Here is a 14,628-nt window from a genome sequence, read left to right as displayed (position 1 = left end):
CTCTTACCATTTTTTTTAGTACGGAGTAAATTATTAACCTCCCAATCCAAAGTCGCAGAAAAAATTGACTTCATTTTTTCCCACGTTAAACCCTACTCCTCTCTCCTTTCTCTCTCTAAACACAACAATGGCGTCTTTACTAAGGTGCCCATGTCCTACAACTTCCTCTTCTTTCCTCCCTCTCCCACAAACCCCTTCAATACCCTTCTTCACTTCATCTTCTCCCAAATTCCCAGCTCGAAACCCCATTGTAATTCTTCATTTCTTTCCATTTTTGAATCATTTTTGAATCATTTCTTGTACTTTCTTGAATTTATCTGTAATTTAATTTCTGGGTTTTGATTGTTGTTTGCAGAAATGTGATTTGGCTGAGCAATTGAGAGTGGTGGAGAATGGGAAACCCTCTTCTTCCCTCTATTCCCGTACTTCTGGAGTGGAGCAGCAATCATACCCTTCTTTTTTGGCTTCGACCAATTTGGACAGTACTTTCAATCGGAATGATACCCGGCTTCGGATTTTCTCCGGTACCGCGAATCCTGCTCTTGCTCAGGTAATTTGGTTACATTTCCCTTATAGCTTAATTCAAGGATGATGACGCTGAATTAATATTTGGGTTTTATGAATTGGGTTTGGGTTTATTTCTTAAATTAAACTGCTAATGATGTTGAATGAATATTTGGTTTGTCTATGTAATACTCCCCAGGATTAAGGCTTTGGTTGATTGATTGTATGTAATACTCCCTTTTCCTACTATCTAATATCTCTTTTTAAAATTTATGTGGTCTATAAGATGATTAGGGTCAATGTTTGATTATTCCTAGCTTATATAGTTTAATGGTAGTTGATACGATTAAAAGCATACATTCAAAAAGTTTCTCATAAAGTTGAACTGAACGAGTACAATCGCTTAGTCGAAGTTAGTTTTTCACTGATTGCTATTGATCAAGTCTAGAATTTGATTTTCCAATTGAGGGGGTCAATTTGTTTGATTTCTTGATCTGTGAGTGTGTGTTGGATCGAATATAGCTGTGCCAATCTTTATAACCAAACGGATTGAGTATACTTTAGTTTTAGATTTTTGCTCTCATTTGATCAAGTTGGGGAGTTTAAAGGCTTGGGTAGCAGGCTTGTGTATGGTGAAAATCTGGTTTAAGGATCCATGTGGTTAATAATGAATAAAGATTTTATAGAACTTTGGATTATTTGGCTTTGTTTTGGTTGACTGGAAGTTCTTTGTCAAGATGTTAGTCAAAAAATTACGCTAACGTGTGTTTAATGAAATGTTGAAATTTAAAGCAAAACACACTAATCTACACTGGTCTACCAAGGAGAATGATATAGGTATTCGTTTCCAAGGACAACTCATGTTTTGATTCCCATAACAGTAAAGGCCTAGTCTACTAGTCAGGATTGCTCGAGGGTTAGGCTGCGTACATATAAACCCCTCTCCTGATCTGTTATAGGATTTGTGTTTTTTTACCAAATTAGTCTCAGTAGGTCTAACAGAACCTACAATGTTATGAACAGAATGCCCTTTTCTTCCTTTTGTTTTATATATGTGTACTCAGCTGCCTTCTATATATCATTTTGTTTCCATATTTTATGACTTTGAAGCAAAATCTTGATGACAAACTGTTGTGCTCAACAGGAAATTGCATGTTACATGGGTCTCCAGCTTGGGAAAATAAAAATTAAACGTTTTGCTGATGGTGAGATTTATGTTCAGTTGCAAGAGAGCGTCAGAGGTTGTGATGTCTTTCTTGTTCAGCCCACATGTCCACCTGCTAATGAGAATCTTATGGAACTTTTGATAATGATTGATGCTTGCCGAAGAGCATCAGCCAAGAATATCACTGCAGTTATACCTTATTTTGGATATGCTAGAGCTGATCGAAAGGTAAGTTGCCTACTCTGGTTAGAAATACATCCTTGTTTATTGGACTTAGAGGTTCATAAACCTAGTTAACCTTCTGGGCAGTTCTTATCATCATTTCATATATTTGACAAAGAATAAAAGGGTCCGTTTTTTCCCTGTAATGTTAAGATTAGATATTTGTAACTGTGGTCCATGTCCTGCTCATCTCAAAATTACTGTTCTCACAATGAGCTCCTGGTCTATGCTACAATTCTTGTTCTTATTGGATTATTGTCGAAGTACTGCTAATCATGATACTTCAAATTTCAGATCCGATTTGACCTGATTAACATTTTTAGGAAAAAACTGCTTTCTTGGGCCTCGATCTAATCCAAGCTTATTAGATTTTCAAGAATGACTTCCCATGATACTGTTGCATTACATTACACGTCTACAATTCTTTATTTCTGCTTGCAGTACGTTACATTTCTACATTTCTCTAATTCAGACTCAAGGACGTGAATCAATAGCAGCCAAACTTGTCGCCAACCTTATAACAGAAGCAGGTGCCAATCGAGTTCTTGCTTGTGATCTTCATTCTGGGCAGTCAATGGGCTATTTTGATATACCGGTAGATCATGTATATGGTCAGGTAAGATGTGTGTGCATCTTTGAGTATTTTCTTCTTTTTCCCTTTCTGTGTTATAGGAGTGAAGTGTGGTGTATGTAAATTGGTCTAATATTTGTTAGAGATCAGCTGTTTAGTAAAATGGCAGATATTAATTCATCCCAATTTTAACTTTCCACCTGAGGGCGATGTAGCTTAAGAGAATTTGTTACAAGTAGAATGAAAAACTTAGTAGTGGATCTTGATAAAATAGTTATATTGGAATTGAGAGAGGGAAAGGTGCTGTTGTTTTTTTTTTTTTCCCCCTATGTGTGTGTGTGTGGGAAGGGGGGTGGTTGGGTTGCCCTATATGACATTGGGAAGTTAATTATAGGATGTAGGGATATAAGAATTACAATAAATGAATGAATCACAGATTTAATGCTCTTTAAAATTAGGGAGAAACCAATTCCAATAGAAAATTTGTCAAGAAAACATTATAAACACTAATTGCCTCTATTTGTGCTCTACCAGCCTGTGATTCTTGATTACCTGGCAAGCAAGACCATATGCTCGGATGATTTAGTTGTCGTTTCACCAGATGTTGGTGGAGTCGCCAGAGCTCGTGCTTTTGCAAAGAAGTTATCTGATGCACCACTTGCCATAGTGGATAAGAGGCGCCATGGGCACAATGTTGCCGAGGTAAATCTTTGTGGCCATTATTTCTTCATCTGAACCATGGTAAAAAATATCTGTTTTTGTGAAAGGGGAATTAAGAGGGGGAAATTTCAGTACTTCCATATTGTTGGTCTTGGGCTCAGTTGATTGATTTTCTTTATTGGTACAACTAGAAAGCCTGTGATCAATTTGCAGTTGGATTTATAAAAGGACTAGTAGCTTAATTACTTTAATGGAATAATGAATAGTAACGATGCAGTCACATTCTACTTCTGTTGACTCTGTATAATGCATCTACTATTGCCCCTCGTAATATTCTGAAAGATTTGCAGGTAATGAATTTGATCGGTGATGTTAAGGGAAAAGTGGCTGTTATGGTGGATGATATGATAGACACAGCTGGTTAGTTCTTCTGTTTCTTGTAATCCTAATTTCTTAGATCTTGGTAAGCGAAGACGTTGCATGATTTGTTTTTCTGTTGGCACTCTCTTATTTAGTCTTATGTGGACTGACCTCGCCTACTCAAATTTACTTAGATCTCCGCCACGTCAATGGTAGAAATTGCATTAGAATTTGGAATTGATATTTTCCTCTTGATGTGGCTTATAGGTACAATTTCCAAAGGAGCAGCGCTCTTGCACCAAGAAGGAGCAAGGGAAGTCTATGCATGTAGTACACATGCTGTCTTCAGGTAAATGCATTGGCACATAGCTTATTTACTTCATATGTAAAACCTTTGACAGGAATTACAACTTGTTTTTGATGGATTAATTTATGTTACTTTTATGTGGTATTTATGTATTTATATATTTTATTTTATTTGAAATGAGTACTGCCTCTTGTGACCAACGATCCGGGTTTTGAGTTCTTGATTGAGGCCTTATAAATCTTTGTTGATTTCACGTGTGCAGCCCCCCTGCGATCGAGAGGTTATCCAGTGGTTTGTTTCAAGAAGTAATAATTACAAATACAATTCCCGTCTTGGAGAAAAATTACTTCCCTCAGCTTACGATATTGTCAGTTGCAAACCTTTTGGGCGAGACCATTTGGCGCGTACATGATGACTGTTCAGTGAGTAGTATATTTCAGTAAATTACTATGTAAATTGTTGTATATGTCTCATTATAGCAGCAGTAGCACAATATATTCACTTATTTTTTTGTGATCAACTGATCACTATGGTGTCTTGTATTAAGTATGCCTCAAGGCTGGTACTGATGTACTGTCTTGGACAATTTATGAATCCACCATCAAGATTGCTTATTGTTTGTAAATTTTTCTGTTGCCTGTACATGCTGCAATGATTGATACAAAAAACAATCTTTCTTGAATGTCGGCTTTCTATATTTTTTTTTTCTATTTTTTGTTTAATTTTGGTATAGCTTGTGAAAAAGATATTCTCTGCCTTTGCTCACTGGCCTTGGTTTTCAGGTTGGATTTGAACCTTACTCAAGCTTGGGGATTGATTAATGCGTTCTCGGATTAATAGTTCTCACCATCTTGCAACTCGAAGCTAATGTCATATGCCTACTGTATTGATCAAGCATTTTAAGGCTCCTCTTCTCTCGTGCTCTCCCTTCCATGTCCAGTTGTAAAGTTTGTAATACGATTGTGAGTACTCATTATCCATGTTATGCTAGAATTAGTAAGATTGTCACCAGGAACTTTATAGAATTTACCTTATCTCCCTGTTTTTTTGGGAGCTCACCCACACGTATATTTGTAAGGCAATTGCTTGGTTAGTACTTGGTATTGTGTTTGCGTTCTTCCCGCTTCCAGGTGCTCCTTGAAGTTTTGTATGTACAGATTATATCTTTGGATTTTGTATAACTAAAGCAATTCTTTTTATTATGAGGCAACGTATATGTGTTTTAGTTCAAGTTGCTGCATATTGTCGTGGCATTGTACCGTGCATCAGAATAGTTTTAAAGACTGACTAGTACCTTAGTGTGTCACAGTGTGGAGTGTTTTAGCATCATTTAGTATGACACCAACAATACTTAACCAATATTACATGCCAACTTTATCAGCCGTTCTAGGTTATTAAAAAAAAGTATAATATGCTTGAATGTTAATGTACATAAAAATCTACATGACTGCTGCAAAGTCTTAACAATCCGTCCTAAATCTATGAATATATACAAGTACATTATATTGAAATTTCGAAAAACCTTCACCGTACGTTTGACATCAAATATTCTTCTAAGACCGATTGATCACAAATACTTGTTGTCCAAACTGGTTTTAAGGCCAGCCTTTCTCTGCCACAGAAGGAAATAGGGGAAGAGAAGAAAAATAGAACAAATTAAACAGTAAAATTTTTGAAAAATAATTCTAGGTCAGGATACTTTCTCTCCCTCTTATCACCAGGTATAATTGTATAAACCTTGGTAAAGAATTTGCTAGTGCACCACCATACGAGATCCAGCTACCGCATTGGTTCGCATACTATAAAATGTATGTGCTCCCTCGTCACAAACAAAATTGAACAGGGCACTAGTTACTATAGCACTATGTTGAAATGACAAGGACTTTGAGCTGCTGAGGATCTACTTCAGAAGGCGCTCGCGTAAGGGCACACTGAGCAGTGGAGGTCTTAGGAAAAGCAATCACATCTCTGATAGAATTTGCTCCAGCCAACAGCATCACTAGCCTATCCAGGCCAAAGGCTATGCCTCCTGCATTTTTAAAACAAGATGTTCATAAAGTACTTTGAAGAAAACAAATAACCAGCAAGACGCAATTCATAGGAGGGCAAACACAGAATTTAGCCTTTGTACTGTTAAAACAAGAGTTGAATCTACATAATTTTGAGGAAATTATACAAACCATGTGGAGGAGCGCCCATGTCAAAAGCCTCCAAAAGATAGCCAAATTTTGCTTCAGCCTGTGGATCATGAGAAAATTGATAGTCCTTGATATTATTACTTTAAATCACAAGAAAATGTGACTGTTATTGAAAAAAATTTACTTGCATACAGAATTTTGGAGTCAAATAAAAGTGAAATGTTTTCCCTTTTCTAGGACAAAGAGATTAGCCAATTTACAAAGGAAAAACTAGGTATAAAAAGATTTAGTTGGATGTATCAACAAACTCATGCTGAGTTTCCATATAATATCTACTGAATTAGAAACATCAGAATAGTGGTGTAGTCATAATTTAATCGACCACATTTAAGTACTTTTTCAATTGTTGATTTCGAATCTTTCCTTTCAAAAGAATCTGATAATAACAACACTCCATGTAAACCAGGAAGAGTTGCTAATTGGTTACATACTTCCATATTTGCATTTTGTGATGTTATTCCCAGTTTACATTTATAAGTATGGGTGTCGCAGAACTATTTCTATAAAGGAAGCAGACCACAAGTACAATTCACAATGGAACAACTTTAAAGGATTAATCTTATCATTGTATAACAGAAAGACAATGATGATGAAACTATTATATACTTCTAAAGGCTTCTGTGACAACAGTATCAAAACCTAAAGGAAGTCTTTTAAACAGATTCAAAGTAGATATCATGATCAAATCTCAGAACAAAAGGACTAAAGGAGCATCCACAAAGTATTGCAAAAAAAAAATTAAAAAAAATTTAAAAATAAAAAAAAATAAAAAAAAGATTCACCGCTGGATGTCCTTTAAAGATAGTTAAATCCAATTTAATAGCAGTGCTGCTTACTTGTTCTGATGAGATGCCTACAATTTCCAGAACCTTTTCTTGCACCTCTCGCTTATATATTCTTAAACTTCCTCCACCAATCTGAAAAATTGGAGAAAAAAATCCTATCAAGGGTAAAGATATCAGAAAGTATGTAATGATAGAATAGAAAGTGCACCTCTACTCCATTGTAAACCATGTCATATGCCAAAGCTCGGGCAGAGGATAAATCCTCCATGTCTTCAGGGTTTGGAGCAGTAAATGGATGATGCAAAGCCTGCAAACAAGTACATTCATGAGAACATATGCATCTGTAATACCATGGAGCACAAAAAGACTAGTAAGATAGTAGGTGGTTCTTTCCTCTCCTCCATACCAGACAATCAACAGCAAAGGTACTACACTACTACCAGAGTGAAATGGTATTGAACTTGTACCCAGTTTACTCAAACTGGATAGAAGAACAAAACCATTTTTTTTTTCGATAACTTAGGCATGATGATTTTTTATTTTTTTTTTATAGTCCTAAATTACAACAGATTAGAAGGAAACAAGTGGCGAGTGAGTGAGTGATTGAACCGTGATGATGGAATAGTAGGAATTTCACTCAGCAGGACCCCTTGAATTGATGCTAGTTGTCACACTTAATTGTTCTTTGGGAACATACCCCATATTCCTCCCAATCCTTAGCATTACCCATACAGTTCCATTATGAATATAAATTTTTTACAGGAAACAGCTACATTCCAGGACACAGGATAGCAGTTATGAAATACTCCACAAAAATTATGTAACTACACCAAGAACCTTCTTACTGAATGTATAATGATCATATCAACAATGTGACAACTGTTGAAGCTTTTATATGTAACTGCCAGAAATGAAAAAAGTTAATCAAATGCCAAATGAAGAACTTGGAATGGAAGCCCTCACCAAAATATCACGAACTTGTCAAAAGAAGTATTTAATTTTGTATCACCATAGTGCAATTTGTATCATTACAAAGAAAGACCATCATTATTCTGAGCAGAATAGAAGAGAGATAAATATGATACTGCAACGAACCTCAAGCCTCTGTTCATCATCGTTCCACTCAAACATCGGGAAATCAGTCACCCAAAGAATTGAATGCTTGGACTGAGGCGGAGAGAAAAAGCAAGTGACAAACTGATATAGATGGACATCACAAACTCAATCATAATGAGTAAAATAACAAGCAAAACTTACATGGTCAGCCATACCCAGTTCATGTGCCACATGTAACCTTAGTCGATCAAGAGTTTTGTTCACAGACTTCTCCATACCCACAGCAAACAAGATAAGGTCACCAGATTGAGCAGAGCAGAGGCTCAATAGTTTTTCTTTATTTTGTTGATTCAAACTTGACGCTAAAGCAGGAATTCCTTCAAGCTCCCCTGAAGAACCACAAAAATTTAAGTCTAATCCTTAACGTTTAAATATGTAAACTAATGATAAAAACATATATGAACGTACCATCACTTGTGACCTTCAGGAAAGGCAAACCTTTAGCCCCAGATTTGAATGCTTCCTTATAGATATCACCCTTCTTCAGTGCTGTATTAGAATAAACACTTGCAGCTGCGGGTACACATAACGCCTTTATCACACCTCCACTAGCCAATGCATCTTCGAAAACTTTGAATGTAGACCCAGAAAATACATCAGAGACCTACATTAAGAAAAACTTCAACTTAATCAACTGTTGCAATTAATTAACAGTAAAGTGAACGGTATATCTGTGGATGACCAACACTATAATTCTAATGGAGTAAAAAATCTTACATCTCTTAGCTCAAGACCAAAACGAAGATCTGGTCTGTCAGTTCCATATCGGTTCATTGCTTCAGCATAAGTAAGCCTGGGGAAAGGGTTGGGAAGCTCAATACCTTGGATCTCCCGGAAAACCTGAAGACAACAATAGCTCAGTCAAATGTCCTAGGAAGCTTTAACCTTCAAGAAACAATCAGATCATAAAGCATTAAAAATGAAATCTTCAATTATTGTTGATGAGCACAATTTGCAAGACATGGCCTACTATAATTCACATCCAAGGGATCAAAATCCACAATCCCCCTAACCCCCCACCCCCCAAATGAAATAAAAAATTAAAGCAATCTAGTAGAACAAAAGAAGCAACAAAGAAATATTGCATAAAGGCTTCGCACAAACAAGTGCTACACATTAACAAAAGGCAAAAGCACCATCTTCCAATTTCAAGAAGATTTGCAACTTTACAAGCTTTGTACTTGCTACATCGCACCTTGAGAAAATTTGAGAGTTAAACATTTGGAGCATAAACCAACCTAGACATGAAGAGAACATGAAACATTCCACTCTGCCTATGAACAGAGAGTTTGAAAGACAATACACCCAGCATTTCTAGCATAATCAATTTTCCTATATTCCTAAAAATAACGCCTATTACAGCATTCCGAATCTAACATATGAGAGTTTAGCATGAGCAGACGACATTATGACAGTTTAGTAGTAAGTGAGGAAAGAGCAATTTATTGGTTTGAACAGATTAAGATGATACTGTAATTCATTTACAATGAAAGCATGGAATTGTGCACATTAATTGTATTACTTTGTCTTCAATTTCTTAATATTTGCTTCAGATATTAGCCTTTAGAACTATTAATATTTCTATCAACATACAGACCTTCCTAATCAAATCTTCATTTAGCTTTAGCATCTCTTCCAAAGGAGTAAATGCCAGTTCCATATCTAGTTGGGTGAACTCAGGCTGCCTGTCAGCTCTCAGATCCTCATCCCGAAAGCATCTGCAAGAGAATCCAGAAAGAATCTCCTAAATTAGTTCAAATTATGTCTTATTCAGTAAAATTCTACTTTCTAGTTCAGTATGTCCTCGCTTTGCAATATATGTTCTTTTACTTTTTTAGGAGAGAGGAAAGGATATGCAAAATTTGGAAAAGACTAGAATTTGTAACAGATGGAAACAGTTAAAAACATCAACCAGAGACACAAAGTCTACTGTTCAACACAATCACAACAACACAAGTAAAGATCTGCAGTCAAGAACTGTATTACCTTGCTACTTGATAATATCTGTCAAAGCCTGAAACCATTAGCATTTGCTTGAATAACTGAGGACTTTGAGGCAAGGCATAAAACATTCCTGGCTTCATATACGCATATGGGTGAGTATAAGCGGTACAAGATATAATGTGTAACTGAAGGACAGGATATAAATTGCTCAACTAGATATATATACTTTCATATCAGACACTTTTGTATTCTCCCATTGGACATATCGCAAGAGCATACACATGTTCATACAAATATTACTAAGTTACTCAAGGGGATTTGTGGGGGAGGGGGGAGGGGGTAGGGGTGGACAAAGCCACCTATCAACATATCACATACCAAATTATAATAAAGGGGTGTAGAACATCTACAATGAGAAAAGTTACAAAAATTCATAGGATCTCATCATCTCAAATTTTGACTTCAGATGAGCCAAGAATTCTACAAATACATTGCATGTTATCAAACAGTTTTAGGTCACAGTTGACAAGTAGTTAACACATCATAGTCTTAAACTAGTCCAAGAGAATATATCTGATAACCAAAAAGTGAAAAAGAGTAGAAAAAAAACAGGCCAATACCTGAACTCTTGAAGGCACTAAATAATCTCGAGCACCCTCTGGGGTAGACCTAGAAAGCATTGGAGTCTCAATCTGCCCAATAAATAAGGTAAACATCAGTGATAATAAACAATGCAAGATACAGCCAATGATATGAATAGTGACAGCAAGCACGCACCTCCACGAAGCCAAGTGCATCTTCCAGGTATCTTCGTATGAGTTTCATCACTCTATGCCGCAAAAGTATGTTTGAATTCATTTGATGTCGACGCAAATCTAAGCACCGGTATCTAGAAAAACATAAGTATATCAGTGAAATGATCATCTTGATTATAACAGAAAACAAAGGAAGAGGCTAAATGTTTATTATGTCTGAATTTCTCATCTTCAAAAATCAAGGGCTGTCTTGAATCACGAGTGAGCTCATACCACCCTAAAATAACTTCTAGGGGTCCCACACATCTGTATACTTGAATAGAAAGACATCTGAGCCATCCAACATCACTCATTAAAATATGGTTTTTTTTTATCATCCTGCGGTATTAGAGGACCCTAGAGACCATAATAATTATTTCTTCCCTCTTTCCTATTTTTTTCCCTCTATTGACGCACCCTGGAAAAAACTGCTATCAAACCACATGCAGCTTCCTTTGACATATATCCTAAGGAGGTTACAATACCAACACTATCTTTAAGTCAAATTTCAGTGATCTGTGGTTTACTTTTTCTATTGGTTAGGAGAATGGGATGGCTGGGGTAGGTCCTGTACAGCAGACACATCGTTGGGTTCAGAACATCTCAGCATTCGATTTCCACAGGCTCTGCCCAGTATTTCTGAACAAGATAACCATATCCATATTGTACATTACTTAATTATTGTCATGCATACAGAAGGGGAGTGAAATGTGCAATGAGCAGTAATAATTTCACCTTCACTAGAACAACTACAATATGGTATATAACTACATACTTCGTATCTGTTTTGGTGTAACAAATTTAACCATGCAATACAAGGTCCAAATAGGTATGAGCCATAAAACTCATTGGAATAAAAAAAAAAAATAGCAAGTAGACATTCAAAATTGACATTCAGCAAGAATCAACGTTCACTTCTCCGGCATTAAAATTGCCAAAGCAAACAGCCAACTAAAATGAAGTAGCTTGGTAAAAAATCAGATCACGACTCTATTAAGACCTTTACATCCACCACAATATCCTATCAAAGTAATATCAAATCATAAAGAGCTACCTTAAACGTATATCCTCCTTCACAGAGTCTTTCACATCATCTGAAGTAGTAACCAAAAAGGGCAATTTGGCCTTTACAGAATTTAAAACTTTGACATGCTCTGCAGCAACCTGCAAATAACGGTAGTGCCATTGAGGACATGAATTGGCATGTTGAAGTTGGCAAGATAAACAACTTTTGACATTCAAATGAAGAGTATAAAAAGTAAAGAAATAAGAACCAAAATCGTGCATTGTGTTCTACGTGTACATATGAGAGCACAAGTACCCATTGATCACTTTCCGTAGTCAACAATGTTCCAATATCTGCTAGACGTCATTCCCATTCAAATGTTAACCAAAGTTAAAGCCTTTCAGGAAACAGACAAACTGGCGAGTGAGGAGTGAGGGCTTTATTTTATTTTTGAGGGATTGCAATTTTCATTACACCAGTCTTTTTAAGAGCAAGTTTATTTACAAAGTCACAAACAGCACAAACATACCTCCACCATTCCAGTTTTCATCTTTTTATTAGCAGCTTCGCCCGGTCTCAAACGCACTACTCCTTCAACAGCAATCACATATTCGAGCCTCACATTGTTCACCGAAGAATGTGCCTCAGGGAAATCATTGGGAAGTGTTGTAATCTGTTCAAAAAGCATCAATAGCATTCCTTTCAAGATGACTCGTTTTAAAATAAGGAAAACATAATCAATTTGCATGCATACCAATTCTCAAATTTAGAAAGAAAACCTAATCCCTCCTTGGTTCATTGAAGCACAAAAACCAGCTGAAAATTAAAAGAAAGTTCTTGCACAAACAAAAGCATATAGTAAACAGTGCAATTTGAGCCCCGGATTGATGATGGGCTTTGGTGTGATAACTCACACAGTCACACTCATTACTCAACAAGGAACTTATCACAACATATCTTATTACAAAGTTAACTAAGGCTTACTACCAATGTTTTAGATAACTACCAATAAATCCAAAATGGCAAGAAGTCCACCAACAAGGGGCTGAAACACCGAAAACCGAGCCTAAACAACCAACATTGTCTTTCAACTAGGCGCGCCTAAGTTGAACAAATAACTCTTTGAAAAGAGATAAATAAGGAGAGCATTAATAACACAAGAATGTAATTCAAATCCTTCAAAGTGAGAATTCTTGCATCACACTTCAAATTGATGAAGACACAGTATTCAGTCAACAATTAAAGTTGCATACTAGATCAATTCACCATAATTCTCTTAAATGGGATTCACTCCTCACACCACCCAACAAAATAATTCAACACAACAACAATATATATAACAAAAATGAACATGATTCTTTGTATAACAAGGTAATATACATGATCAAAATATCATATAATATCACATAATTATACCAAATTTATAAGCAAAAATATAAAACTTTGATAAATTATACCTGAACAATGCCAGAATGATCTCGAAGATTAACAAAAGTGACTCCACCATGAACCCGATGAAGAGCGACCCACCCACAAAGAGTGACCCGTTTACCCACATCATCCTCACCCAAATGCCCACATAAAGCAGTCCGATTAACCCACTCCAAGTTTGTATCTTTTGATGGTTGAAACGGGTCGGGGACCCGGGTTTGCTGTTCTGTACCTTGTAAAGTAGCTGATACATTAGAACAATTGCAGAGTGTTCTGTGAGAAATTGAAGGGTGAGGATTGAATTTGAGGGAGGAGAGAGAAAGGGGGATAAGAGTAGAAGTCGTGGGGAAGAAGAAGAAAGGTTTGACATTGGGACGAAGGGTAAAGATAGGGAGAGTTCTTAGCAGTTTAGCCATTGTTTGTTTGAGCAGTCAATTTGAGAGCATTGGTTTTTCTTCGACTAGTTTAGCATAATTTTGGTACTTACTTCGTGGTATTCATGGGCACCAAATCCTACGACTCTACGAGCCAAGATAGTAGTGATAGCTAGATATATGGGTATACTTTCATGGATTCACGCCCGATCCATCCGATTGAAGCGGGTATGAGTATGATGTGGTATACTTTTATGGATCTACACCGGATCCATTTAATTGAAGAGGGTATGAGAATGACGAAGATGGGTATGGATATCAAAAGTTATACCCGTCATAAATAGTGGGTAAGTGGTGGATTTGAAATCATACTTGCTTCATATCTAAGTCAAATTTTCTCGGATCTATCCGTCCATCCAATACTTCAATCCCTACTTTGTATTCACAACATCACAACTAATTTATATACATACTTGTATGTTTTATAACTAAATAAATAATTCAATGGATAGTGGCAAATAATAGAAGATTATATGATGGACTGCTGGTAATAGCTGGGAAATGGATATCTACACAAGTGGTGGAATTGATGAAGATTTAAATCATACACTTCATGGGTAATGGGTAGGTAGTGTGGAATTGTGGATATAGAAAATTTAGGTGAATGTGTTGGAGAAAATATTTGTTTTTAAACCGCTCTTATGTCATCCCTAAACCCAAATCGAAACATAGCTAACCTCATTAGAGTTGTTTAGAATAATTACTACTTGTGTTAGAGTGTGTCTTGAACATTTTGCAATACCCCTCGTGATTACTTTAAAAGAATTTGATATATTACTCATGTCAACAAGATGCATCTTTTTTTTAAGGGATTTCATATGCTAAGATACTCCACAAGTAAGTGTGCTCGGCTAGGACTGTTAGGAGTAGTCTTAGGGTGGGTGACCTCATGGGAAGTTTTCCCGAAACGCGCATGAGTGTAGACAGAATGTGTTGGAAGGAATCGTGTTGGTTTGTGAGGACAGTTATTAGCCCTTGATGCGCATTTCGTGACAATAGGGCCCTCCCTAATTTGTTTGGGGTCGGAGTGTTACACATTTAATCAAACTGTTTGTTTTTTTAAAATAGCTAACATCATTAGCGATTTTGACCAAATTGTTATTTTTGGCTAAGATTTGTTTTTTAATATAT

General features: G+C 36.3%; 2 protein-coding genes across 2 annotated transcripts; one reads left to right on the top strand and one right to left on the bottom strand.

The window, feature by feature from the left end:
• The first annotated feature begins 40 nt into the window (after positions 1 to 40).
• On the top strand, positions 41 to 5,001 carry LOC145586654 (ribose-phosphate pyrophosphokinase 1-like). Its single transcript, XM_081643543.1, has 9 exons — positions 41 to 250; positions 356 to 550; positions 1,649 to 1,897; positions 2,364 to 2,507; positions 2,997 to 3,164; positions 3,473 to 3,542; positions 3,750 to 3,831; positions 4,052 to 4,211; positions 4,572 to 5,001. The coding sequence occupies exons 1-9, from the start codon at positions 128 to 130 to the stop codon at positions 4,608 to 4,610; spliced, it is 1,230 nt and encodes a 409-aa protein (XP_081499669.1). The 5' UTR covers positions 41 to 127; the 3' UTR covers positions 4,611 to 5,001.
• A 154-nt stretch (positions 5,002 to 5,155) lies between these two features.
• LOC145586653 (aspartate--tRNA ligase, chloroplastic/mitochondrial-like) lies at positions 5,156 to 13,567 on the bottom strand. The gene is made up of 15 exons (XM_081643542.1): positions 13,090 to 13,567; positions 12,162 to 12,305; positions 11,681 to 11,790; positions 10,610 to 10,721; positions 10,453 to 10,524; positions 9,875 to 9,966; positions 9,486 to 9,606; positions 8,606 to 8,728; positions 8,297 to 8,492; positions 8,030 to 8,217; positions 7,868 to 7,939; positions 6,981 to 7,079; positions 6,824 to 6,904; positions 5,970 to 6,027; positions 5,156 to 5,818 (listed from the first exon to the last, which is right to left on the bottom strand). Exons 1-15 carry the CDS (start codon positions 13,477 to 13,479, stop codon positions 5,652 to 5,654), a joined length of 2,025 nt encoding a protein of 674 aa, XP_081499668.1. The 5' UTR covers positions 13,480 to 13,567; the 3' UTR covers positions 5,156 to 5,651.
• Between the last annotated feature and the right edge of the window lie 1,061 nt (positions 13,568 to 14,628).

The sequence above is a fragment of the Chenopodium album genome, chromosome 16 (genome assembly GCF_948465745.1).
Source record: "Chenopodium album chromosome 16, dcCheAlbu1.1, whole genome shotgun sequence".
NCBI classification, from domain to species: Eukaryota; Viridiplantae; Streptophyta; class Magnoliopsida; order Caryophyllales; family Amaranthaceae; genus Chenopodium; species Chenopodium album.
This window is presented reverse-complemented; position numbering and strand designations above follow the sequence as displayed.

Coding starts and splice junctions, on each gene's coding strand:
- LOC145586654 (XM_081643543.1), top strand. CDS start 128: ATGGCGTCTTTACTAAGGTGCCCATGTCCTACAACTTCCTCTTCTTTC. Junction 251..355: donor TCCCAGCTCGAAACCCCATT/GTAATTCTTCAT, acceptor TGTTGTTTGCAG/AAATGTGATTTGGCTGAGCA. Junction 2,508..2,996: donor TAGATCATGTATATGGTCAG/GTAAGATGTGTG, acceptor GTGCTCTACCAG/CCTGTGATTCTTGATTACCT.
- LOC145586653 (XM_081643542.1), bottom strand. CDS start 13,479: ATGGCTAAACTGCTAAGAACTCTCCCTATCTTTACCCTTCGTCCCAAT. Junction 12,306..13,089: donor ATCATTCTGGCATTGTTCAG/GTATAATTTATC, acceptor CTTTTTGAACAG/ATTACAACACTTCCCAATGA. Junction 10,722..11,680: donor AAGGAGGATATACGTTTAAG/GTAGCTCTTTAT, acceptor ATGTTTTTCTAG/ATACCGGTGCTTAGATTTGC.